Genomic DNA, 25400 nt, shown 5'->3' with positions numbered 1-25400 from the left:
TTTTTGTTTACTGTTTATTTTATAGCACAATTTTTCATTCAGTCTCCCTCCTCTCAGGGACACATTAGGCTATCAATACTGTAAGGTAACACTGTACTTAAAAAAATAAAATTAAAAGGGAAAGAAGGGCAAGGAAGGAGTAGCTTTATGAATATTTATGAGAGAACTTGGATACAGTAGGTGATAATTTATTGATGGGAAAAGAACAGTTTTTAAAAAGAAAAGGAATCAAAAGGGAAAGAAATGATTTTTAAGGTTCTCAGAGACTACACTGATTTGGACAAAATCTAGAAATAAACTTAGTGAGGGAAGGAATGATTCTAAGACTAGCAAGAAATGAAAGCAACAATAATAGCTTGTTAGCTCATTCTACATAAATATCTAAACTAGTGTTATATCCTAAGTCTGAATTTTCCCAAATTATTATCTAACATCCAGTAGTTAAGGGTGCTTTTTTTCCTTCTTGAAGATGAAAAAAATTGTAATGGAAGTTTAGGCACCTATTTTCTAAGTAGAATTGCTGAAATGGTACTGATTGAAAACACTAGGAGGTGATAATATAAAGGAATAACATACAAGATAATCCTTTTAAATTATTGAAGATGTACTTAGTTCTGAAGAGAACCTAAGATTGCCTCCTCTTCCTCCCATGCTGCTATTTCACTCCCCCACCCCCCACCCCACAACAATAGGTCCTTGCTGGTTAGTGGAAATGAAACAAGCTGGTGAGAATCTTTGCGTCCTTGTGCTACTTCTCAACAGCACATTAGTGTTTTCTGATCATACACTCTGGTGAATTCTGGTAAGGCATTACTAGAGAGTGAAACTTGGACAAGTAGCCCAGAAGACTGAAGGTAATTTTCTCTACAATTCCTATCTTATAAACATAATCATTCGTCAGAACGTATAGGATGATTGGTTAGGTAAGCAGTTTACTTTCCCAAATTTGGTGCTTTTTTTAAAATGAACACTCTCAGCATACCCTACAATTATTAATTCATTCATTTTACATAATTCCATTGCCCAGAGAACAAGTCTGAGTTACAAAGAGAGGAAGTGACATTATCCTGGCTGTTCAGTGTTTCAAGAGCAGAGCTGGAAATACTACTAGATTTGATTCTTGACCCAAAGTTCCTTCCTTATTTCCACAGTATGTCTATTAGCATACAGACACTGTATTATATACAATACTTAAAGAGTAATGTATTAATTTGAAATTACACTCTGCTGTAAATCTCTAAAAAGAATGATGATAGGACACATGCCAACTAATCTGCATAGTGGTTATGAGCTCTGAAAAGAAACCACTTTTATACCAGATTCTAGCTGGAGTTGGCCAAAACTAGAGTAGATCTCAGCTACACAAAATGAAGACCTTTTTCTGAGTTAATGAAGAGAAAACTAGACAGACTACTCACATAAAGTTTTCTGGGTATTCACTCAGGGCCATGTCAATAATGTTCAAAGCATCATGGTAATGTTTCTGAGCTGACAATAAGAGTGCAAGAAGATGCAAAGAGTTGGCATCATCCCCTTGGAGTTGAAGAGCTTGGCGAACATAGCCCAATGCTTCTGGTATCTGGTTGAAAACAAAACCAAAAAAAAAAAAAAAAGACTTTTAAATAGTATGGCAGAAACTAGGCATAGACCAACATCTCACACCCTACACAATGATAAAAGTTGAAATGGGTACATGATATAGACATAAACAATGATACTATAAGCCAACCAGAAGAGCAAGGAATCATTTACCTGTCAGATCTATGGAAAGGAGAAAAGAGAGCATTATGAAATGCAAAATGGATAATTCTGATTATGTTAAATAGAAAAGTTTTTGCATAAACAAAACTAATACAAGCAAAATTAGAAGTTAAGTAGAAACATAGGAAAAAATTTTTACAGTCAGTGTTTCTGATAAAGGATTTATTTCTAAAAAAATATAGAGAACTGAGTTAAGTTTATTAGAATACAAGTCATTCTCCAATTGATAAAAGGTCAAAGAATATAAACTGGTAGTTTTTGTTTTGGGTTTTTTTTTAAGGTTTGCAATTCAATGGGGCTAAGTGACTTGTCCAAGGTCACACCACTAGGTAATTATTAAGTATCTGAGGCTAGATTTGAACTCAGGTCCTCCTGACTCCAGGGCTGGTGCTCTATCTACCTAGCTGCTCCCAAGTAGTTTTCAGATGAAGAAATTATAGCTATATAGCTATGAAAAAATGCTCTGTCACTATTAAAGAAATACAAATTAAAAGAATTCTCATACCTGAATGTTTAATATGAAAGAAAAGTGATAAATATAGGAATGATGTGAGAAAACTGGAATAATAATGCACTATTGGTGGAGTTGTGAACTGATACAATCACTCGAACAATTTGGAACTATGCCCAGAGGGCAATATACTCTTTGATCCAGTAATACTACTACTAGGTCTTTATCCCAAAGAGATCACAAAAAGAAGGGGGAAAGACCCACATGTACAACAATATTCATAGCAGCTCTTTTAGTGGAAGCAGAGAATTGGAAACTGAAGGATGCCATCAATTGGGACATGCCATGGTATATGAATATCATGGAATATTATCACTCCATAAGAAATGATAAGCAAGCCAACTTTAGAAAAACTTGGACTTACATGAATTGATGCTAGGTGAAGTGGGCAAAATCACAATATTGTGTATTAACAGCAACATTGTGCGAAGTTCAACTATGATAGACCCGCACTTCTCAGCAATTCAGTGATCAAAGACAATTCTAAAAGATCTGTGATGGAAAATGCCACCCTATCCAGAGAAAGAAATATGGAATCTGAAAGCAGATCAAAGCATACTATTTTTACCTTTTAAAATGTTTTTAATTTTTTTTTCTTTTTTCCTTCTGGAAACACAATTGTACAGGTATAACCTATATCAGATTACCTGCTAGTTTAGGGTGAAGGGAGGAAACAATGAGAGTGGAGAAAACTACCAAAGTGAATATTGAAAGTTATCTTTAATTGGAAAAATAAATAATAATAATAAAAAAGAAGAGTGTCAAACCATAAAAAAATTTTAAAAATTAACTTGGAGACTTCAACCAACATGGTGAGGCCCTCTTCAATCACCTTCCCCAAACCAATCCTTCAACTTGTGCCTTTAATATCATCTCCTTAGTCATTGATCACCCCTTCCGTGACAACTTTGAGCCTCTCCTTATCTACTGAATCTCTTTCCCCAGTCACAATGGCCTTTTCTATCTCTCTTGATCTCTGCAACATCTGACATTGCTGAACAAGGTCTCCTTCAAACTTTCTCCACCATCTTTTTATGTTAGGCCTTTTCTACCTGCAAGAAGGATCTTTCTCAATCTCCATGCAAAAGATACATCTATGAAACATCCCCAACAGGTGAGTATATATAAGGTTTCTCTCTCATCTTTTCCCAATTATTCCTTCATACATCTTTCATGAAGAGGTGACCCTAATCTTTGTGGAGACAAACTCCTATACAGGCACTCTTATTTTCATTTCCTTCCAATTTCCCCAGCAGATGTAATCATTCCCTCCAATCTTCAGTCCTTCCTTGTCTAATGACATTTTCTTTGATGCCCACAAATTCACCTATACCCCAAACAACTCTCATTTGATCCAATCATCCTAGCTCACTATTGCCCTTTATCTCCCTACCTCTTATTAGCTAAATTCCTTGAGAAAGCCATTGACACTAAATTCTTCCATTTGCTCTCCTCTCACTCTCTTCTAAAGTCTCTGAAATCTGGTTTTTGATCTTATGATTCAAATGAAACTTCTCTTTCCAAAGTTGAAATGATCTCATAATTGCCATCATTAAAGGTCTTTTTTTCAATCCTGATCCTTGACTTTTCTGCAACATATGACACTGTCACCTTCTCCTTATTACTATCTCCTCTATAGGCTTTCCCAGCATTGCCTCAAAGATATCTCAAACTGGATGGCCTTCAGTTAGTTCAAACACCATTCATAAAACAGGCTTCACTGTCTTTACCTCCAAACTCTCCTTTCTACATGGTTTTCCTATTACTCCCTACTTTCCTAATTACTATGGAGGGCATACCATTCTCTACCAATGCTGACAATCCAGGTTTTATCCTCAACCTCTCATTTATATTCACCCTACATATTCAATCTGTTATCAAGTCTTGTATTTTCTAACTTCATAACATTTCTTCTACAAGGCCTTTCTCATCACTCATATCCACAGTCTTGCACTCGTGTTCTAGATGGTCTCCTTTTCTCATATCTTTCCCCATTCCAGTCCGCCTCCCCTAAACTACCAATGTGATTTCACTAATCCACAGGATTAACATCGATTTTTTACTCATGAACTACGGTGTTCTCTCTTTTAACTCTAAAATGAAATATAAAATGCTATCTGGCATATAAAATCTATCACAACCTGACGTGTTCCTACCCTCTCTCTTAGATCCATCTTTTCCCATTATTCCTTCGCACATCATTATGAAGAGGTGGTCCTAATCTTTGTGGAGATAAACTTCTATACAGGCACCCTTGTTTCCATTCTCTTCCATCTTCTCCAGCAGATATAACCATTTCCTCCAATCTCCAGTCTCTCCCTGTCTAATGATGCTTTGTTGCCCACAAATACACCTAAACCCCATACATAAAAACTTTCATTTGATCCAATCATTCCAGTTCACTATTATCCTTTATCTCTCCAGTTTTCTTCCACATACTTTATAATACACAGACCTACTGGCCTATTTGCTATTCCTTAAACACAGGCCATCTTCTCACTCTGTTGTCTTTTCAGTGACTGCTCTTCACATCTGAAATTCCCTCTCTCCAAACGCTATATTTAACTGGCTTCCAAGATGACTTCAGCTCCATTACTTATGTTCTTTTTTGTTGTTGTTACAAGGCAATGGGATTAAGTGGCTTGTCCAAGGTCACATAGCTTGGTTATTAAGTGTCTAAGGTCACATTTGAACTCAAGTCCTCCTGACTCCAAGATTGGTGTTCTATTCATTTGTGCCACATAGCTGCCCCAATTCCCTACTTTCTACAGAAGGCCTACCCACCTCACCTTCAAGACTCTACTAGAATCTTCCTTCTGAGTTTGCCTTCCATTTACACTATATAGATAGTTGGCAGATTGATTAGAAAGGTTCAAAGTCTCAATTTAATTTCAAGTGGATGAAAGATCCATTAAAATACCAAATTAAAAAACTGAAGCAATTAAACCTGGATGGTATCTCTTCCTAAATTCAGGAAATAATGCTATATAAACTTACCTGTCTAGATATGGCCAGCTGCAAAGCCAGATAAAAAGCTGCTAGGTGGTCCGTAGGTGACAAACTGTGGGCCCTAAAAAAAGTTCAAATTATTTACAATTATTAATACACATAAAAGATGCTTTTTTTACCAAGTGTGTGAGCTCATTTAATAACCTTTTTCTATGCTACTAAGAATTTGAATATTTATCTTGACTCCACCAGTGATCATTATAACAATTTTTCTCTCACCATCAGAAATATATATGTGTAAAAAAAAGGTTAAAAAAAACCTATATGTACAAAAATATTTATGGCAACTCTTCTCATAGTGGCAAAGTACTGGAAATTGATGGAATGCCCATCAATTGGGGAATGGGTGAACAAATTGTGGTATATGAATGTGATGGAGTACTATTATTCTGTAAGAAAACATGAGGTACAGGACTTCAGAAAAGTCTAGAAAGACTGGCATGAACTGATCCTGAGTGAAGTGAGCAGAGCAAAAGAATATTGAACACACTAAAAGCAATATTGTGTTATGATCAACTATGATGGACTCGCTCATCCCAGCAGTACATTAATCAAAGACTTGTGATGGAAAATACCATTCACATCCAGAGAAGGAACTATGGAATCTGAATGCAGACCAAAACTTACTATTTACAATTTTCAAAATTTGTTTTATTTATAATTACTCCCCCCCCATAGTTTTTCTTTTTTTTTCTTCCTTTACTGATTTGATTCTTTTTTCAAAACAAGATTAATATGGATATATGTTTAACATAGTTACACACATATAGCATATAGTAAGTAGATTGCTTCCTGTCAGGAGGAAGGAGGGAAGGGAAACAGGGGGAAAGAAAAATGTAAAACTCAAAACCTTACTAAAAAGTGATTGTTGAAAACTATCTTTGCATGTAAATGGAAAAACAAATAAATATTAAAAAAGATTATATATATATATATATATATGCGCAAAACAGAAGTATGTTTTCAGTTGGGCAATCTCTGGCAAGAAGTCACACTATTTCACTTGGTGATCTTATCAGCAACCAAGGATTTAGTTGTCATCTCTATTCAAGTGATTCCCAGATCTATTTATGCAACTTTAACATCTCTTCTGATCTCCTAACATCTCCAACTGCTTTTCAGACCTCTCTAACTGTATGTCCCACAGACATCTTCAACATGTTCGAAGTTGAACTAGTCATTCTACACCCCACTATCCAATCTCCTCTCTTGCTAACTTCCCAATGACAGATGAGGGTAACACCATCCTCCTAGTCATCCAGTCTCATCACTTAGTTATTATCCTTAAATTTTCATTCTTTTTCACCACCCCTTGTCCCAATTGATTCTACCTTTAAAACATTACTTAAAAAAAACACATCTCTTTACTTAAGGCAATGCCTCATCTGGTAGAGACTATTATCACTCATGCCTGGACTAAAGCAGCATTCTTTTGACTTGTCACTGTATAAATTTCTTCCCATAGCTATCAAAGTGATCTTCTTAAAGTGCTTGTGTCATTCCACTGTTTCAATAATTTCCATTGACTCCTCAATGCCCCCAAGATCAAATATAAGATCCTCTGTCATTTTAAGTCATCACCCAGTACCTTCTGATTTTCCAGTCTTCATATTCCTTACTCCCCTTCCTTAGACTCCTCAGTCCAAGTGACACTGGCATCCCTCCTCCCTTTCCACAAGACATACCAGTTCCTGACTCCAGGTATTTCCAATAGTCATACTTCAATCCTACAACTCTTTCCCTCTTCGTCTTTACCTTGGGGCTTCCTTCAAATATCTGCTAAAATTCCACTTACTAAAGCTAGTGCCTTCCCTCAAAGAGCTCCACATTCTACTGTCTATATCTTATTTTTCACCTGGTCATTAGCATTAGACTGTGAGTTCCTTGAGGGTAAGGAGTATCTTTAACCTTTGTATTTTTGCATCCTCAGCACCTAGAATTTTGAGAAGAGCTTATTGACCCAGCTTAAGCTGGTCGCCATAGATGGAAGGAAGAAAGCAAGTGAAGGGGAAAAGCATTTATAAAATGCCTCCTAAGTACCAGGCATTGGCTAAGCACTTTCCAAATAGTATCTCATTTTCTCCTCACAATAAACCCAAGAGGTAGTTGCATATTTCTCTCCATTTTCAGGTGAGGAAATTGAAACAGAAGAGGTTATAAAACTGCACAAAACTATACACTTAGGAAGTAGTGCCCATCTATCATATCACAAATGACTGCAAAGACTCTGAGTTGGGTAATGACAGATCCAAGTTAGTTGAATGGAATAGAGTTAATAATTCAACATTTTTAACCTCTGAGGGAGATTCATTGAGGCCCCAGTTCCTCTCTGGGCAGAAGGACTAGGTCCATCAGAGAAGTTGCTTCAATATATTTTTTTTCACAGTTGCTATTGCTAGCTGTATTTCCTTCCAATCTATTTCTCCCCACCCCTATTTATTTTATTTTCTTTCTCTTTTCACCCTGTCCCTCCTCAAAAGTGTGTTGTATCTGACTACCCTTTCCCACAATTTTCCTTCTCTTCTATCACCTATACCTCCTCTCCCTCCCCGTAAGATAGATTTCTTTTTTTTTTTCTTTTAGTTTTTGCAAAGCAAATGGGGTTAAGTGGTTTGCCCAAGGCCACACAGCTAGGTAATTATTAAATGTCTGAAGCTGGATTTGAACTACTGATTCCAGGGCCAGTGCTCTATCCACTGTGCCACCTAGATAGATTTCTATACCTTATAAAGTATGTACATTATTTCCTCTCTGAGTCATTTCTGATGAGAATGAAGGCTCTCTCATTCCCCCCTCACCTTCCCCCACTTCCACTCCATTGCAAAAGCTTTTTCTTGTCTCTTTTATATGAAATATCTTGCCCTATTCTACCTCTCCTTTCCCTTTCTCACAGTATGATTCCTTCTCACCCATTATAACATATTATACTTTCATATTCAGCTCTCTCCTATGCCTTGTCTGTGTTTGCTCCTTCTAACTGCTCTAATAAAATAAGAATATGCCACACAGCTAGGTAATTATTAGGTGTCTGAGACAGGTTTTGAACCCAGGTACTCCTGACTCCTGGGCCAGTGCTTTATCCACTGTGCCACCTAGCTGCCCTGAGAATAATTTTTTATATATCAGATTCCATTAGTCCAATAATTAGGAATTTTTAAAACTGCAATTAGATCAAATTTACCAAATAAGGAACTTGTTTAGGAAAATAGGTCTAGTCTCATTTTTTCTTTTGGATAAAATGATTAATATTTAATACTCAGATCTGTACAAAATGGGAATGATAATAAAACCTAGCTCTAGAAGTTGTTATATGGATCAAATGAGATAATAAGTGCAAAGCATCTAAACACATAGTATGTTATTGCTATTTAGTCATTTTTCTGTCATATCTGATTTTTTATCATTTCATGTGGGATTTCCATGGCAGAGACACTGGAATGAGTTTGTCAAATTCTTCTTCAGTTCATTTTGCAGATGAGGAAACTCAGGCCAACAGAGTGAAATGATTTGCCCTTCATCACATAGCTACTAAGTATCTGAGGCTAGATTTGAACTCCAGTCCTCTTGATTCCAGACCCAGCGCTCAATCTAATGTACCAACAAGCTGCATAGAATAAGAAATATATAAATGTAGTTATTAATAAACTGCTAGTGGGTTTTTCCACCTTAACCCATAGTCTCCCTATCTCTTCTAGGATCAAATACAAAAATCCTTTGCTTGGCATTCCAAGCACTTCAGAGTCTATTCTCCTCCTCTCTTTCCAGACATGTCCTCTTTGATTCAGTGATACTGTCCTTCTTGACATTTCATGTACAAGCCATTCCATTTCTGCACCAGTCATTTGCTTTTTCTGGCAGCAAAGAATCTGGAATGCTTTCCTTCTTCATCTCCACCTAATGATTCCCTGGTTTCAAAACTTCTTAATTTCTAGTACCTTACTTCTATTGATTTTTTAAAAGATTAAATTTTAAGATTTAATGCTTACCTATTGCTTATTTGTACAAATTTGTTTGCTCATGGACTCCCCCAGTAGATTGTAAGCTTCATGAGGATGGGGACTATCTTTAGCCTCTTTGTGTCCCCACCCCTGTCATGGAGTAGGCACCTAATGTTCACCTGTTCAGTGAGCTTAGGTGATAACAAATAAGAACATCATTATATATTTATGTAGTGTTTCATGGTTAGTGGAGGTTTTACATACATTATGATCTCTCTTGTTCTCACAATAAACCTATGTGATAAAAGAAATTTTATAAATCTATTTCTAGATAAGGAAAAATGGTCCAGAGAGTGTCTATATAAAGTCACATCATTAATAAGTGGCACTGGTAGAAGCTGTACAGATTGCCTATCTCCAATTTCTTTTTCTTGTTCTGACTGACTTTAATTTCTGTGCTTTCTCACTGCATCATGTCAAAGCTTTACTAAATCTTTAGCATAATCATATACTAATAGTAGAAGAGTTACAATTCTTGCTCTTTTCAAATTCTAGTGTTGTCACTAGTTTAACCTGGGTAATTCACTTAACATGCCTTTGCCTTTGTTTGTTTTTCTATAAAATGGAGCTAATACGGCCTAACAGCCTTGCAAGGATCTTGTGATCAAAGCAGCTTGTTATATTTAAAGCAGTATAGAAATGAGTCACTGTGATGACCATTCAAAGAACAAACACGTTCTGTAACCTGAGATTACCATTTGTCATATAATCTTATCCTAATCCTGTGAATGTATCTTTTACCTCAGTGCAATGCCCACCTTTTAGGTTTGTTCTTTTGTCTACTGGCCATTGAAGATTTTGCATGACACTGGAATTTTATTCTACACTTTCCACCAAAAACTTCAAACTGGAATCCAGTGATTTGTATTTCTCTCCTCCTCTGGCCCAACTTCCCCTCTACCTCCACATTACATACACTGGCAAGAATACTCAAAGAAGGAATTAATTATTAAGAGACACTTATGGGACAGCTAAGTGGATTAGTGGATAAAGCACTGGCCCTGGAGTCAGAAGGACCTGAGTTCAAATCCAGCCTCCAACACTTAATAATTACTTAGCTGTGTGACCTTGGGCAAGTCACTTAACTCCACTGCCTTAAATGAATAAAAACCAAAAAAAAGAGGGATACTTGTAAACATTTATTTCCCTATGTTACCTCTTTTGACTATTAATAAAATCTAATTTCCTCAAATTTCAGAAAAAGTTCTTAGGGCTATTACATATTTAGCTAGGCCCACAAATGTTGAGCAAATAAGTTCATGACTTATTTATGTCATAATAATAACCATCTCTACCTACTATCAAGTAAAACATTAGAAAATTATCCTATGAAGTAAATGTGGGGGGGAGGGGAGGAAATCAGGTCTCAAAGTTATGACCTGAATTCATCAGATGCCTGCAAGCATACCACCTACAATGGAATCTTTGTCCTATTCATGTTTTGTTTTGTCAAACAACAAAAGTAATTAAGAAACTAGTATTTATATAAAATAGTAAATCTGTATCTAAAGAATATTAAATAGGATTATTAATCAATTTGAATTTATCTCCAAAAAGCACATGCCAAACAGGCACATTTCAAGTTTTTATCTTGATTTTTCTAATGAAATCAAATTGTTCCCTTTTATCTATTCTTCACTTTCTACTTTGCCCCCCTTTCCTATAAAGGGAAAAAATATTAGAAATGCAACTTGCTCTTCTTGAATGTTCTCTAGAAAACTTTGAATTATTGTAAACCTAAGAGCTTTAAAATCAAGACTTTGGTAAAAGGAAGAAGCACTTCAAAGAGGTCTAAGAAATCTATTAAATAAAAAATTATTATGTAATGTTGCACTCTATGTATAAGAAAATAAATTTGCTTAAAACATAAGCATTACATCAAAGGGAGAAATAAATAAAGGAGTGTAAACGAAGAAATTTACAATATCTGCTCACACTCAGTACCAGCGATTTAAGTTGAATAAGCAAGAACTTTAAGCTTTTTAGATAGTTTTTAACAACCATTATATCACCCAGCCCTTACAATTAACTATTCTACATGGCAGATAAAGGATTGCCATTTTGCAGATGAGGAAAACTGAGGCTTAGTTTTGTTAAAATACTAAAAATATTAAGATATAGTCATGCTGATGACTACAAAATATAGTAAGTATATTTACTTAATACAATTAGTATATTTATGACTATAAGATATTAAAATATAGTCATAGATAATAATACAATTTTCAAAATAACCCTCCTATACCAATATACATTAAATCTTTCTTATTCCAATTTCATTCCATATTTTTTATTCAATTCATGTCAATTCAATTGTAAATTGTAAAGGGATTGTTCTAAGTCCAGAGGAAAATCAGACCAAAAAAATGACACAATTTTTCATTCAAGAAGTTTACATTCTACTATAGGGGATCTGACATGATATGGTGTGGTATGGTATGATGGAGATAAAGAAGGTACAGTATGGTGGAGATAAAGAAGAGATCAAGTCAAAGTGCTCTAGGAAATAATCAAGAATAAGAAATACCAAATCCTTCCATTTTACAGATGAGGAAATCAAGTGAATAATTTGCCAAAAGTCACATAGGAAGTAAGTCAGTTCCTATTCCCATTTGTCACATTCCAGGTTGAAGGGCACCCAAAGAAGCTTACTGTTAACAGGTGGATTTAAATAATGAGATGGTAAATATACCCAAAATAAGAAACAAAATTATAAAAATTTTGTGGTGCAGTGGCTAGATTGCAGCAGACAGAGCTGTAATTTATTTGCTATACAAAGACTGATCATAAGATGTTTCAAAGATATCAGGAATGGCCTGAAAATGTCAATTTAAGTTACTTAAAACAAAAATCTGTCTCCAGTTTTTAACAAAAAAAAACCCAAAACTATTTCAGAACAGGCTGGTATCAAAACAATCCCTTAAAATTCTTGGCTAGATAGTGACAAATGGTTTTTTTTTTTTAGACTTTTCAAGGCAATGGGTTTAAGTGGCTTGCCCAAGGCCACATGGCTAGGTAATTATTAAGTGTCTGAGGTCGGATTTGAACCCAGGTACTCCTGACTCCAAGGCCAGTGCTCTATCCACTGCGCCACCTAGCCGCCCTGACAAATGTTTATAATAAAAAAAATTACCACCTTGTATTCCCACATACATGTCTTTGTGCATATCAAAGAGCTAAATAATAAAATGAACCCAAATGAATAAACAGAGTAAGAATATGGGTTCATATAGCAACAAATGATGAAGCAATTTTTAATACAATATGTTCTGTACTATAGAAGATTCTCAGAGGTAAAAGTACTGTTTATATAATCTTTATAAATATCTCTTCTTTTTTATACTTATAATAAGGTTTTTTCCCTCCATTATGTACAGCAGAATGGAAAGATTTACACCCACTCACCTCTGAAAAGCAAGAAGAGCCTTTCTCTGCAGGACCTCCTGCATCCCTCGCAAAGATGCTGAGAAAAGGATTTAGTCAAGTTAGTGTGATATGTAAAGGCAGAAAACTGATATTATATATACAAAATCAATCACATGAGAAAAAAAAAGTATGTGTTAACCCACATTTACTGAACGGTTACAAGGCATACTAGGGACTGTCAGGGACAGAACAAGAATTTCATACCCTGCCTTTGAGGGTTTATGATCTACTTAGAAAGATATGTTCTACATCTATAAGCCAACTGTAGCACAGTTTTGAAGATTACAGTGATATTGTGACAGACTGATGGTCAGCAGTACCTGGATATGTTTTACTTGCAAAGAGAAAGGCTGCTAACTTCAGAAACAGTCTATCTTCTCTATTACATATAAACAAATTAATTGGTTAGAGGATGGTTATTAGTTAAAGTTCTGAGTGGACTAAGAAAATTAAACTGTTTCATAGTCAAGGATAATACCTTCAACATGGACTTAATTCCTTTAATTAGGTTTTGTGAATATATCATAACAAACTCACCATGACAACTGAAAGAAAAAACAACCCTTAAATAATGTATCTCTCACTCAGAAATGATCAATAGTTTCATAAAGAAATAATAAACTGGTTAACAGTAAGAGACAGGGAAATCACCAGAAAGCAATGAAAGGAATAGCAATGTGAACAAATTTAGAGTAAGGGCTTAAGAAATTTTTTAGGTATTGATCCAGTCCCACTGGTTGAATGTCCTTGGTTAGAGGTGAAGTAGAATGGTACAAGCAGCTTTAAAATATATATAATTTTCCCTTTGTTGAGTTCCCCATTTCATTTAGAGTCATAGAGTTTTGGAGTTTCAAAGGACCACTAAACTCAATTTCCTATGAGGTAGGTAAGGTTGGGATTAACACAGTGAATAAGTGGTTATGGGACTAGAAGTCTTGGGCTTCTACCTTGGTATACTATTAGGCTGCTTTCTCTAACAATGACTTGTCTTTGTATACCATCAGGCTGCTTTCAATGAAAGAACAGTTAAATCCACTAAAACTATGTGTTCTGTAATATAAAAGAACAAAAATTTAATTCAACAACATACAAAATCCACAGGATATGTCAAATTTTGTGAAAAATTAGTAATGGAAGTACTAAGAATGATTCTTAGACTATTCAAAGAAAGCATCTCCAAGATGAGTTCTCTTAAAAGCACATAATGAAACCAATAACATTGAAAATCCAGATTAGCTATAAATATATCAAGTTTTCAGAACATAATCTGAGATGCTTGTAACTCAGCTAGAGCTAATTCTAAAGTCTATATTCTGTTTGTTTCCAAATATTATATATATATATATATATATATTTTTTTTTCCTTTCCACTTTTATATGCACAACAATTGCTAGTAAAGAGAGAGGGCAATCATTGCTTAGATATAAGAAATTTATTGAAGAGGTGAGACACTGTTTAAGTCATTATCTCTGAAACCCAACAAGCCTTTCCATAAAGAAACCACCAGACTACATATGGGTGAGAAGTTGGTTGGATCTGGTCCCACAAGGCTCATAGCTCCAGAACTAATATACAACCTAACCTATTTGCAATGATTGGCATGAGTATAAAGGAGTCTATAAAGATGCAGATCAAATAGCCCACTCTTCTTTTACATATGGAAAATCATTCTTTCCTTGCTTATAGAAACATCTCAAAGATAGCAACATAGGTTGCAAGAGAATAACTCTTAAATGAAATAATCCATTCTTGCCCTGACTTAATCTTACCATCAGTGGCCTGCAGACTGTAAGTGAGTCCCAAAGCTAAGTAACCTTTGGCTTTGAACTCTGATGTTTTCTCTCCCATGTCAACTACATTTTTGGCAAAATTTTCAGCTTCTTCCAACTGAAAAAGAAGACAAGTTTAAAGATATAATTTATTTGACTACCTTAGATCAGTTGTTTACATAAGCTCCTATAAGAATGTATGGTTGAAAGCAGAAATGTACTAGGTTACATTAAAAAAAATGTTAAGAGAAACTGCCAGACTCTGAGGTTACACTGAGGTGTCTCTTTGGGACCATAGTTACACAAAATTCTTACTTTGTTTTTTTTCTTTTTTCTTCTAACAATTAATGATTTTTTAAAAATCTCTCTTTATTGCTCTAGGAGTCATCACTAGGTCTCTTACCATGTCTTATTCTATGACTCTCAGCTCCAATATTCTGCCTAAAACTCCATTCAACATTTCCAATAGTCCAAAATTTTTTAAAATTATAATTTTTTAAGGTTTTTCCTTTGATTGGTTTAGTTGAAAAAAACACGGATCCTCTTTCATCTTATATGTTAAAAATTATTAAATAGTACTCAGATGTTTTTATTCAATACATTCACCCATTCATTCATTCAAAAGACATTATTAAGTTCCCTCTATAAGTAATTACAATACTATTTTAGACACTGGAGGAGATACAAAGATAAATAAAGATAAACAAAGATAAATAAAAATAAATGAAATCATTTCCCTCCAGTTATTTATAATCTAGGACAAGTAATAAGCTATGTACACAGAATAACAAAAATTCAAATAAACTATATACACAAGAATTCAAAATGCTTTTTTTTAAAAACTAGAAAAAACGGTAACATTTATGGAGGGCAACACAACAGTTCCTTCTAGAAACCAAAATTTTCAACTCAAATTGAATTTAAAATTCAAAAATTCTTTTAAGTTGATCCATATTTTTCCATTTGGAGCCACCTATCTCCAACATTCCAGGCTCGTAAATGTCAGTAGTACCGTACAAATCTTTGCAGAATCCTGCAAACATTAACACAACTTCCTGAAAGCCATGCTTTTCAAGTGAATGTTTTGTCTTTGAAAATACAACCTTTTTCTACATTTAGTCAGACAGAACTTAAATAGTTCAAAGATTAATTTTCCATTGTGTTTACTTTTCTATTTCTAAAACTGAAAAATCAATAGGAGTTAACTATGTGGCAAACTTTCCCTTGAAAAATCTAACCAATGATCTTTGAAGGTGAAAAAAATTAATCACTCTACCAGATATTAGCTGACATCTTTCTATCATTGGGAACCTTTACCATTAGTACCCGAGCTTTCTGTTTCTGTTTAAGGGACTGAGTTTTAGAAATTCACACATCCACACTACATCTAAGCATAATTCAATACACATTTGAAGAATAACAATACACAGACCTTTGCATTCAATAAATGTGTGCTGAACTGAAATGAAAGGGGGGGAAAAATGTAGAAAAGAAGTAGAACCTGTTTTTATACAAGATCAGCAGGCTGTACACAAAACCCAGTAAACATCCAGATTTGTACCACGAGTAAGTGAAGTGATGATTCACTTTTTAAAAAGGATTCACCAAAGGATTTCTTTAAACAATAAGCATATTTTAAAATATGAGTCAATGTATAAAATGTTTACTTACATGCTACTTTTAAGTAGCATCCCATTTCAAAAAGGAAGATAACAACAGGGAAACAGTTCTAATACTCTATTGCTACAATATTTATGAGCTAATGTTTCTATGACTATGAATTAACATGGTGAAATAATCTTCAAATTTAATGAGGATTTTAAAGCACTAACTTACTTACCCAATGAAGAGAACCCATACATAACTTTGCAGCCAGGAGAGGAATGGTAGCATCATCAGGTTTCAGACGGATACATTCTTTCAAGACCTTTACAGCACGAGCAGACTTAACAAGAGAGAAATAGTTCTATGAAACTCAATTATAAAATCTGTGACAAATTTGTGACAAAGCATATCTTGGGGAGGGGGCTGGGTAAGAAAAATTATTTTTATCAAAGTGATTCCTAATTAATTTTTAACTTCTGATAAAACAAAGAAATCCCTGCAGAGATTCTCCTCTTTCATCAATCTTCTTGTCCTTCCCCCACCAAAATCTAATCTAATCTAATAAATATAAGGCACTGCAGCTTTTGACAGAAGCCTCAGAGAACATTAATTTGCCTAGTAATATGAGTAAAGAGGAAAATCACTCAAATCAATTCAGTTTTTTTCAACATACAAATCATTCCTTATAACAAAATGATTACTAAACACGGAAACAAGTTTATATTTTAAGGGTGGGAATATCTATTTCATTTATCATTTATTATACAATTTTTTGGCTAATTTTCCCTTAAATAAATAGAAAATCCTCTATCTTGGACCTTATCACTAACAGAATAAGCATTAAATGGGTCAGAATGAAACAGTGAATTGGATTTTCTCTTCTAGAAAATTTTCCCTCAAACTACTTCCCTAAAATTGTATTTTAGCTTTGTGTTCAAGACTTGAGTCTTCCTCCCAAGTTTTATTATTCAAATTTCTAAGAAAAGACCCATTACAGAGGGTAATTCTCTCCAAAATGTTTTCCCCCAGATCAGCAAACCTGGCTAGTCCAATGGCTTCAATTGTTTTCTTGAATATGATTCCCAACATTTGGTTTTAACTTCCATAAGATGCAATTTAATTTCTGGCTACAGATTCCTCAGAACTACTCAAATTGAGAACTGCACATAAAAGAGGGTAACTCACTTTTCCTGCTGCCATCAATGACAATGCAAACTGGTACCAGAGATGGAACTCTTCAAATGCAAACTTCATAGCTCTTTCTAAACACTAATTTGAAAAGAAAAAAGTAAAGATAAGCAAATCATAAGTTACGAATATAGAAATGATGAACAGATATCAAAGTTTCCAAGGCATACCTCTAGAAGGAATGTCCAGAATAATTCATGGGTGAATCATGTGTATATTCTGGAATTTTTGTAAATACTGGATGGCACACTATAAAAATAGACTTTAATTAACTTAAGAGCTGCCTAATCGAAAGGAAAATCAGAACTCAATTTGCTGTCTCTGACACAAACTAATGATATTAGCCTAGAAAAGTCATTTGGTAGTGAGGAAGTATGGAAGGGGGAGAGATAGTGGAAGAGGGGAGTGGGGGAGGACTGATAATTTTTAGACCATGTGCTGATCAGCACTGGTAGAAGTTTGCTTACTGGGAACTCCCCTCTCCCCATCCCCAAAGCAATTAAAGACCTGGCTTAAAAAAAAAAAAAACTATGCACGAAACTTTCGGTGTTGTTGTTTTGGTGTTTCCTGCAAAGGAAAAAGTTCAAGTTCAAGTTCCTAACCTGTCATTTATTAACTTTGCAATCTTAGGCAGCTCACTTCACTTTTCTGTTACCCAGATGATGGTATTTGACACTACTCATCTTGTTGGCAAGTTATGAGAAAAGCACTTTACAAAGTATCTAGTACTACATAAAAGCAAATTATCTTTATTCTTAAGTAAATGCAAAGAAAGTAAACTACCTACCCATAGGACTCCTCTTCCTTCTCAAGCCTTTACAATTTAGCTTCATACCTCATTACTCCACTTAAAGCTGTTCTCTCCAAAGTTACCAATGATCTCTTAATTGCCAGATTTGATATTTTCTTAGTCTTCATCACATGCAATCTATCTTCTATATCCAGTAATGCTAACCATTTTCTCTCCTCCTGGATCCTCTCTTTTTTCTGGGTTTCATGACATCCCTCTCTTCATCATCCACATAATATCATCTCACTCTGAGTACTCAAAAAGACTCTGTCATGTCCGAGCCCCCCATTATTGACTTCCTATACTCTCTTTGGTAATTTCATCATCCTCTGAACTCGCATTACCACTTGTCTACTGAGCATGGCAAACAGGATGTCAATGAGACATCCTAAACTTCAGTGTGTCTGAGATAGAACTCATCTTTGCCTAAAACCCCATTCCTTTTCCAGACATCCATATTTCTCCCAAAGGCAAAACAATTCTTCCAGTTTCCATGTCACCAAACCTTGACATCATCCCTAACTCCACACAGTCACTCATTACACAGATCAAATCTCCTCTTATTACCACCTCCTATCATTTACACCTAATAAAAATAAATCTTTTCTCCCCATTTAACCATAATCTTATATCAGATCCACATCACTTCTTGCCTAGCTTATTGCAAAAGACAGCAAATTGGTTCTCTCCTCACTTTGGTTCAGCCTTTATACTAGAAGGCTAATGTTATTTTCCTTAAGTGTAGATATGACTGTGTGACTTCCCAACTACACTAACACCAGTGGTTCCCTAATGTCTCACAGATAAAATATAATCTCCATTGTTTAGCTTTTAAAACCCAATACAACCTGACCCCAAGCTGACTCTCCAGTCTTGCTAGACAGTGCTCAATATCATATCTCTGGGCTTCAGCAGTAGCTCATAGAAGCCTTCTTTTTCTTCAAATCAAAACTCATGCACAGTCTTCTGATTCTCCCAAGACTGTCATTTTTCTCCCTCTGAAACTAGCTTATATTTAACTACTTTGAGTTTATACTCTTCTATTCATTCTTTACTAGAAAAGAAAATGGTAAACCACTCCAGTATCTCTGCCAAGAAAAGCCTATAGACAGAAGTCTATAGGATCACAAAGAGGTAGACAAGAATAAATGAATAAACAATTCATTCTATCTATATTTATATAATTATTCATTTTCTTTCCTCTTATAATATAAACTCCAAGTGAGTAGGGATTCTGTCAGTCATGCAGTTTGTATTTCCAACACCTACCACGGTCCTGGTCCACAGGAGATATTAAATGATTGATTTACTGCAATGCTCTTAACACTGTTTCAGGCTTTCAGGAATTAAATGGTTTTCCCCCCTAAAAGAACATATAATCTAACTTTAAAAGCTGGACTTTTTTTTTTGCAAGGCAATGAGGTTAAGTGGCTTGCCCAAGGCCACACAACTAGGTAATTATTAAGTGTCTGAGGCCGGATTTGAACTCAGGTACTCCTGACTCCAGGGCTGGTGCTATGTCCACTGCACCACCTAGCCACCCCTGGACTTTTTTTTTAAAAGAGAAAACTACAAAGTTAATTGATAAAAGGTAAAAATTATTGTGGACCTGATATAATAAGAAGATCATTGTAGTTTCATGTGAAACATAAACGTTTCACAGAAGAGGCATCTTGAGTAAGTATCATGTGTAAAGTAAGCTTATTATATATTCTGGAGAGGAAGAAGAGAAGTAAATTCATCTTGGGGGGATCAAAGAAACCCCAAGAGATACCTTAATGATTATCTAATCCAACTCAAACTTGGAAAAAAATCCCTTTAATATACACTAGACAAGTAAGTGGTCATCTAACCTTTCCTTGGTCCCTTATTACTTGGCCTTATTACTTTCCCAGGAAACTTCTTCCATTTCTAGATAACTCAAAATATTATAAAGTTTTTTCTTATATTAAGTCTTAATTTTCCCCTTTGTAACTTCCACACACTGTTCTTGGATCTGCCTTCTAAAGTTAAGAAGAAAAAGCTTGATCTCTTTAAGATAAGAGACTTTCAAATATGTGAAAACAACTATTGTGTCCACCCAAAAACTTTTCTTTTAATTGATAATAATGCTGAGTTCCTCTAGCCAGTCCTTGAATGGACTCAAGTAACTTCAGTTACTAGGTTTGTCCTTCTCTAGATTTCCCCCAGCTGATAAGTACTACCTATCAATCAGACCATGGGGTGGAATAATTATGGTAAAGGCAATTGAGAAGGATGCTTTGCACAGTGTAGCCATCACTCCAACCCTACACCCTCCAAAGAATATATCATTTAGTTATAGAAAAAGAACATAAACACATATAAATATTTAACACAGAATTCTACATAAATAAAATAGATTTAAAGCATATATTAAGTCTAACACAAAATGGCTGCATTATCCTGAACAAGGCACAAGCTCTCAAATATAATTGTGCAAGTTACTGCACCAACCACTTAGATTTTGTGTATTTTGTGAAACCATGGTAAAACTTTTACATTTATCTCTATTAGCATGGAAACAGGGAGAATAGGGATAGGGAAAGAGAATGAGCAAATGCATAGAGGCAGGAATAATCCTGGCCAAAAAAACAAAAACTCAGGCTAATCAAGCAGAGTATGCACATTGGAAAGAAATGAGAATACACAGGGATGGAAAAGGAAGACATTGTCAATAGAGGACTTTGAACAGATAGTCTGAGGAATTCAGATTTGGTATGAAAAACAACAGTTTCTAAAACAGAGTGACATCAAAAACAAGCAAAATTTGTATGAAATGATTTGGATGAAGGGAGCATAGGGGAATAATCATGCTATGAAATGATAAGAACTTGGGCTAGGATAGTGACTAGAATCAGAAAAAGTGGGGCCAAAAGAATGATTTAAAAAAAAAAAAGACAACTTGGAAACTGACTGTGGATATGCAAGGTAGAAGGGATTCAAAAAATGGTGGAACCCCAGACAAAAACTGGGAGATTGGAAAGGAGAGCAATTTTAGAGGAGGAAAATAAATATAAATCAGTCTTAATCTAATAATAACCCTAAAAAATTCAATGATATGCCAATTGCATGTTTATATTTATATATTTATATATAACAAATATATATACTTATATATATATAAATGTTTTATATTTTTCTTCTTTTTCACTAGTTTGAATATTATATATCAACTGTTTTCCTTATAAATGAAAGAAGAGCAGTCATGGAAACAGTTTGTTCTGAAAAAAAAAACTAGATGCTAAAAATAAACATGCACACATATTTCCTTTTATCCTAAGAACTAAAAGTCAGTAAAACAAAATTTCCAAGTACTTAATTTAGGCATAGCAGAAAGGACCAGAGACAAAACTTGCTCCATACCCCATAACCTCCAAAGAATATATCATTTAATTATAGAAAAAAGAACACAAACACATATAAATATTTAGCACAGGATTCTACATAAATAAAATGGATTTAAAGCATATATTAAGTCTAACACAAAGTAGCTGCATGACCCTGAGCAAGTCACAAGCTCTCAAAATTTTTCTAGGAAATTCTCTAAGATTCTAAATTGCATGAGTGATACCTATCTCTTTTGGAATTGGGAATCCCCACCTAGGGATTCCCTATTCCAACAAGTCAAAGAATCACAGAATTTGATAGCGGCAGTGACCTCAGCAGGTATACAGTCCCAATTCGTATTCAAAAGAAATACAAAAGAAATATGACATCAATAACAAGTGGCTTTCTACTCTCTGTCTGAAGACTTTTAAGAATGAGAAACCCAGGGGCGGCTAGGTGGAGCAGTGGATAAAGCACCAGCCCTGGAGTCAGGAGTACCTGTGTTCAAATCAGGTCTCAGAAACTTAATAATTACCTAGCTGTGTGGCCTTGGGCAATCCACTTAACACCATTTGCCTTGCAAAAACATTAAAAAAAATGAGAAACCCAACACCCTCTTGAGTCAAGCTGCTCTAGTTTTTAGACAGCTCTAATTGTTAAGAAGTGGGTTCCTAACATCCAGCCTTGTCTTCTTTGTAATTTCTAACCCTCATTCTTTCCAGTTCTGCCCTCTGGAGCCAAAAAGAACAAATTGAACCCCTTCAGCATATGACAATTTTTCAAAAATGTGAACATAGCAATTTTATTTCCTTCCCCAACCCAGCATCTTTCCCCCAGTTCCTTTAAACAATCTTATGTTATGAATTCAGGTCCTGGCTACCCCCTTCTAGACACTAGTTTTTTAATGTCCTTCTTTAAGTATTGTGTCTCAAGCTAAATATAAAATTCAATATCAGGTCTGATAAGGACAGAGTACAGTAGGATTATCATCATTTTTTTGTTAACTGCCTCATTACTTCACTAATAAAAGCTTACATTCCCACCTAGATTCTTTCAGAATGACTTCTGCCTCCCCATGCCTCCCCCATTTCATTTGTGGAATTTAATTTTTATGCCCAAGTGGAAGACTTTACATTTATCTTAATTATTAGACTGAGTCTAATGCTCTAGGCTACCAAACATCCTTTAGGAACTATTTCTCCCACCTTTGAATCATCTCTAAATCTGATGAGCCTATCATTTAAACTTTTATTCAAGTCCCTGATTACAGCACAAAATCAAGTACAAATCCCTATAATAATCCACTACAGAATCCCAGGTCTATAAGTACCTATCACATGCTGAACATTGAGCTGAACAAAATTAATGGGGTACATTCAAGGCTTTTATAATCAAGGGGTTGGGATGGAACAAGAAAACAAAATGGACTACAAATGTAAAGCATATGTAAGCAAAGTAAAGAAAACGTCCCCTCCCTACCCCCCAAAAATGAGAGATTCAATAGCTTCCAATTGAGGGAGAACAAGAAAGAAGATGATGCCAATGACCTTTAATGAGCAGTAGCAGAAGAGGAAGAAACCCAGGATTTTATCATTGGTGGCAGCATCAGAAACATTTGAGTCCAATCATGGGGACAGTGACATAGTTGCTCTGGGCACAGCCTAGAGAAATGAGGGGAGAGTGTCAAAGGCACCACGATCATGATAATGGATCTCATTAGGTGTCTGTGACAAGCTCAAGATCTCCTGCCATATTTATAGCTGTAGAAGATAGCCATGCCCATTGCTAAAACAATAGGGAAGAGGACAATGAGAGAAGCTAGATTTCCAGTGTTGTTTTTTAGCCATGGCAACCATTAGGAGTTTTATGTAGGACAGATTAGGGTAGGGAGAAGTTAGACATTGGGTTCAGCATATGCCACTAGCTAAATCAATATATAAAATAAGAAATACAATTTTACATACAACCTTTATTATTTAATAAAGTAGCTCAAAGCAAATTATAAGAAAGTAAACAGAAAAAAAATGAATTTGATGCTTATATAATCTTTTTTTTTTTCAACTCATTTGTTTTCAATTTCCCACTTTGACCTTGGGGCTAAATTCCTATATATATATAGTGTTTAATTTTTTTCTCCCTATTCCTGCTTTGCTGTTTACTCGGAAACATAAGGAAGGTGGAATGGTTGTGAAAAGAAGGATATTCCTACACTTTAAGCATAGGGTTTCGGAAATAAGAGTGGACTAAGAACTTAAAGAGCTGGGTTTTAATATTAACTTTGCCACTTAGTAACTGCAAGGTGTTGCAAGGTTCAAATCAAATAATATATGTAAAATGCTTTGCAATTTTTAAGATGCTATATAAATATCAAATATTGCAATTTTCTAAGATATAAGCTAAGTTTTTAGGCTCCTATTCCCAAAGCATGTGCAGGAAACCCACATTTTCTTTCTGGTCTGACATGTACAAATAAGAAAAGTTCATAGGCAAGAAATATGAGGACAAAAATTGAAGGGTTAATCAGAATAGGGTTCCAGGTTATTTAAAATAAAACACTATGAAAAAAGCAACATTGATGCAAATAAGGAAAACTTTGGAAACCCAAGAAATCTAACCATAAAAAAACTTCTTGATAGAATCTAGTCTACTGTGAGTACCTCAGAATGCTGCCAACAACCTTGTACTTCGAGTGCAATTATTTCATTAATCTAAGAAAAGGATGATAAAGACCCAAGAGAAGTCATAAGCTATGGGAATGGAAAAGAAACAGTAGGGGAAGAATCAACAGTATACAAGGAATTAGACATTGGGAAGGTAATGGTCAGAAGAGTTAAATAATTTTAACTTGATAAGGTTAGGGAGGCAGGAAATCAGTGGTTAAACAGGTAAACAGGAGAATTTGTTTAGAGAGGAACACAAGTTCAGTTATCTAAGACATTTTAGTTTCAGGTTTCAGTCACTGAAATGGAAACAGAAGAATAGAATGGGGATGAAAGATCAGAATCAGAAGTATAGATTTAGGAGTAATTAATGAATAGATGACAAATTAGTTAACAAAGGAAAGCAGGATTATTTCTAACATGAAAAAGAAATCTATTATTTGCAATTAGACTACTGTCACACATTAAAATTAATACCATAATTATTCAGTAGAATCCTTAAAAAGCAATAATTAAGACTTTAATTAGTATTTAATCACTTGAGTAGTGGTCAAAATGTCACTGAAAAAATCTGTTTGCTTTTTTATACCAAGAAGCTAATTCGCTTATAACTTATTATTTTGACTTGTATCAACCATGCCAGCTACAGAGGGGGTCCAAGAATGGGAAACTATTCTGATACAAAATAACAACAACAACAACAAAAGAAACAAAAACTCTGATTTAGCAACTTCCCTGGCATATAAAATCTAATTAAACAATCTATGAAATGTCAAGTTCTCTTTTCTAAATTCAAGAATAGACAGCATCCACAAATATAAAGGGAGGAAATTCCATTTCAGTGTTTTGAGATAGACTGATTGCAGTTAAAACCCATCACTATTAAGAACAAACTATATTATGTAACTAGATGGACTTATGGATCATTTTGTTAGGAGTTATAAAAATTAACCTGTTATCTGTTAACATATTTTTATGAAAAATAATTCTAATTTCCAAATAAAAAATTAAAAGATTGGCATTGTTTTACAAATTTTTCAAATCTCTTTAATGTCTACCTTAATAAAAGTCAGGTGAACTCTCTGATCTGCTTCTGCATTCAATCTGCTGTAATATGTTGTTTTAATTGAAGTATATAAAGAAAATCTGGCCTCAGATATGTAAGGAAGGAGTATTTTAATATGCAAAAATATCAGTATTATTATAGAAAGTTTTCAAAAACCCCAGGAGAATTCAGATACCACTTTGAGAATCACTATTCCAGTCCAAATCCTTCATTTCAAAGGTGAAGAAACTGAGGCCCATGGAGAAGGAAATCCTCGTAAGGTTACACA

The 25400-nt window shown here is 34.7% G+C and overlaps 1 protein-coding gene across 7 annotated transcripts in view; it reads right to left on the bottom strand.

Moving 5' to 3' along the window:
- The window catches only part of TTC7B (tetratricopeptide repeat domain 7B), a 340869-nt gene that overhangs the window by 135848 nt on the left and 179621 nt on the right, over positions 1–25400 (bottom strand). For all 7 annotated transcript variants that reach the window (XM_074235507.1, XM_074235506.1, XM_074235509.1 and 4 more), the window contains 6 exons: positions 17266–17349; positions 16316–16420; positions 14476–14593; positions 12685–12742; positions 5270–5342; positions 1419–1579 (listed from right to left, as the gene is read on the bottom strand). In XM_074235507.1, the coding sequence (XP_074091608.1) occupies positions 1419–1579; positions 5270–5342; positions 12685–12742; positions 14476–14593; positions 16316–16420; positions 17266–17349 (599 nt within the window). The remainder of the gene's footprint in view (positions 1–1418; positions 1580–5269; positions 5343–12684; positions 12743–14475; positions 14594–16315; positions 16421–17265; positions 17350–25400) is intronic.

The sequence above is a fragment of the Macrotis lagotis genome, chromosome 4, assembly GCF_037893015.1.
Source record: "Macrotis lagotis isolate mMagLag1 chromosome 4, bilby.v1.9.chrom.fasta, whole genome shotgun sequence".
NCBI classification, from domain to species: Eukaryota; Metazoa; Chordata; class Mammalia; order Peramelemorphia; family Peramelidae; genus Macrotis; species Macrotis lagotis.
This window is presented reverse-complemented; position numbering and strand designations above follow the sequence as displayed.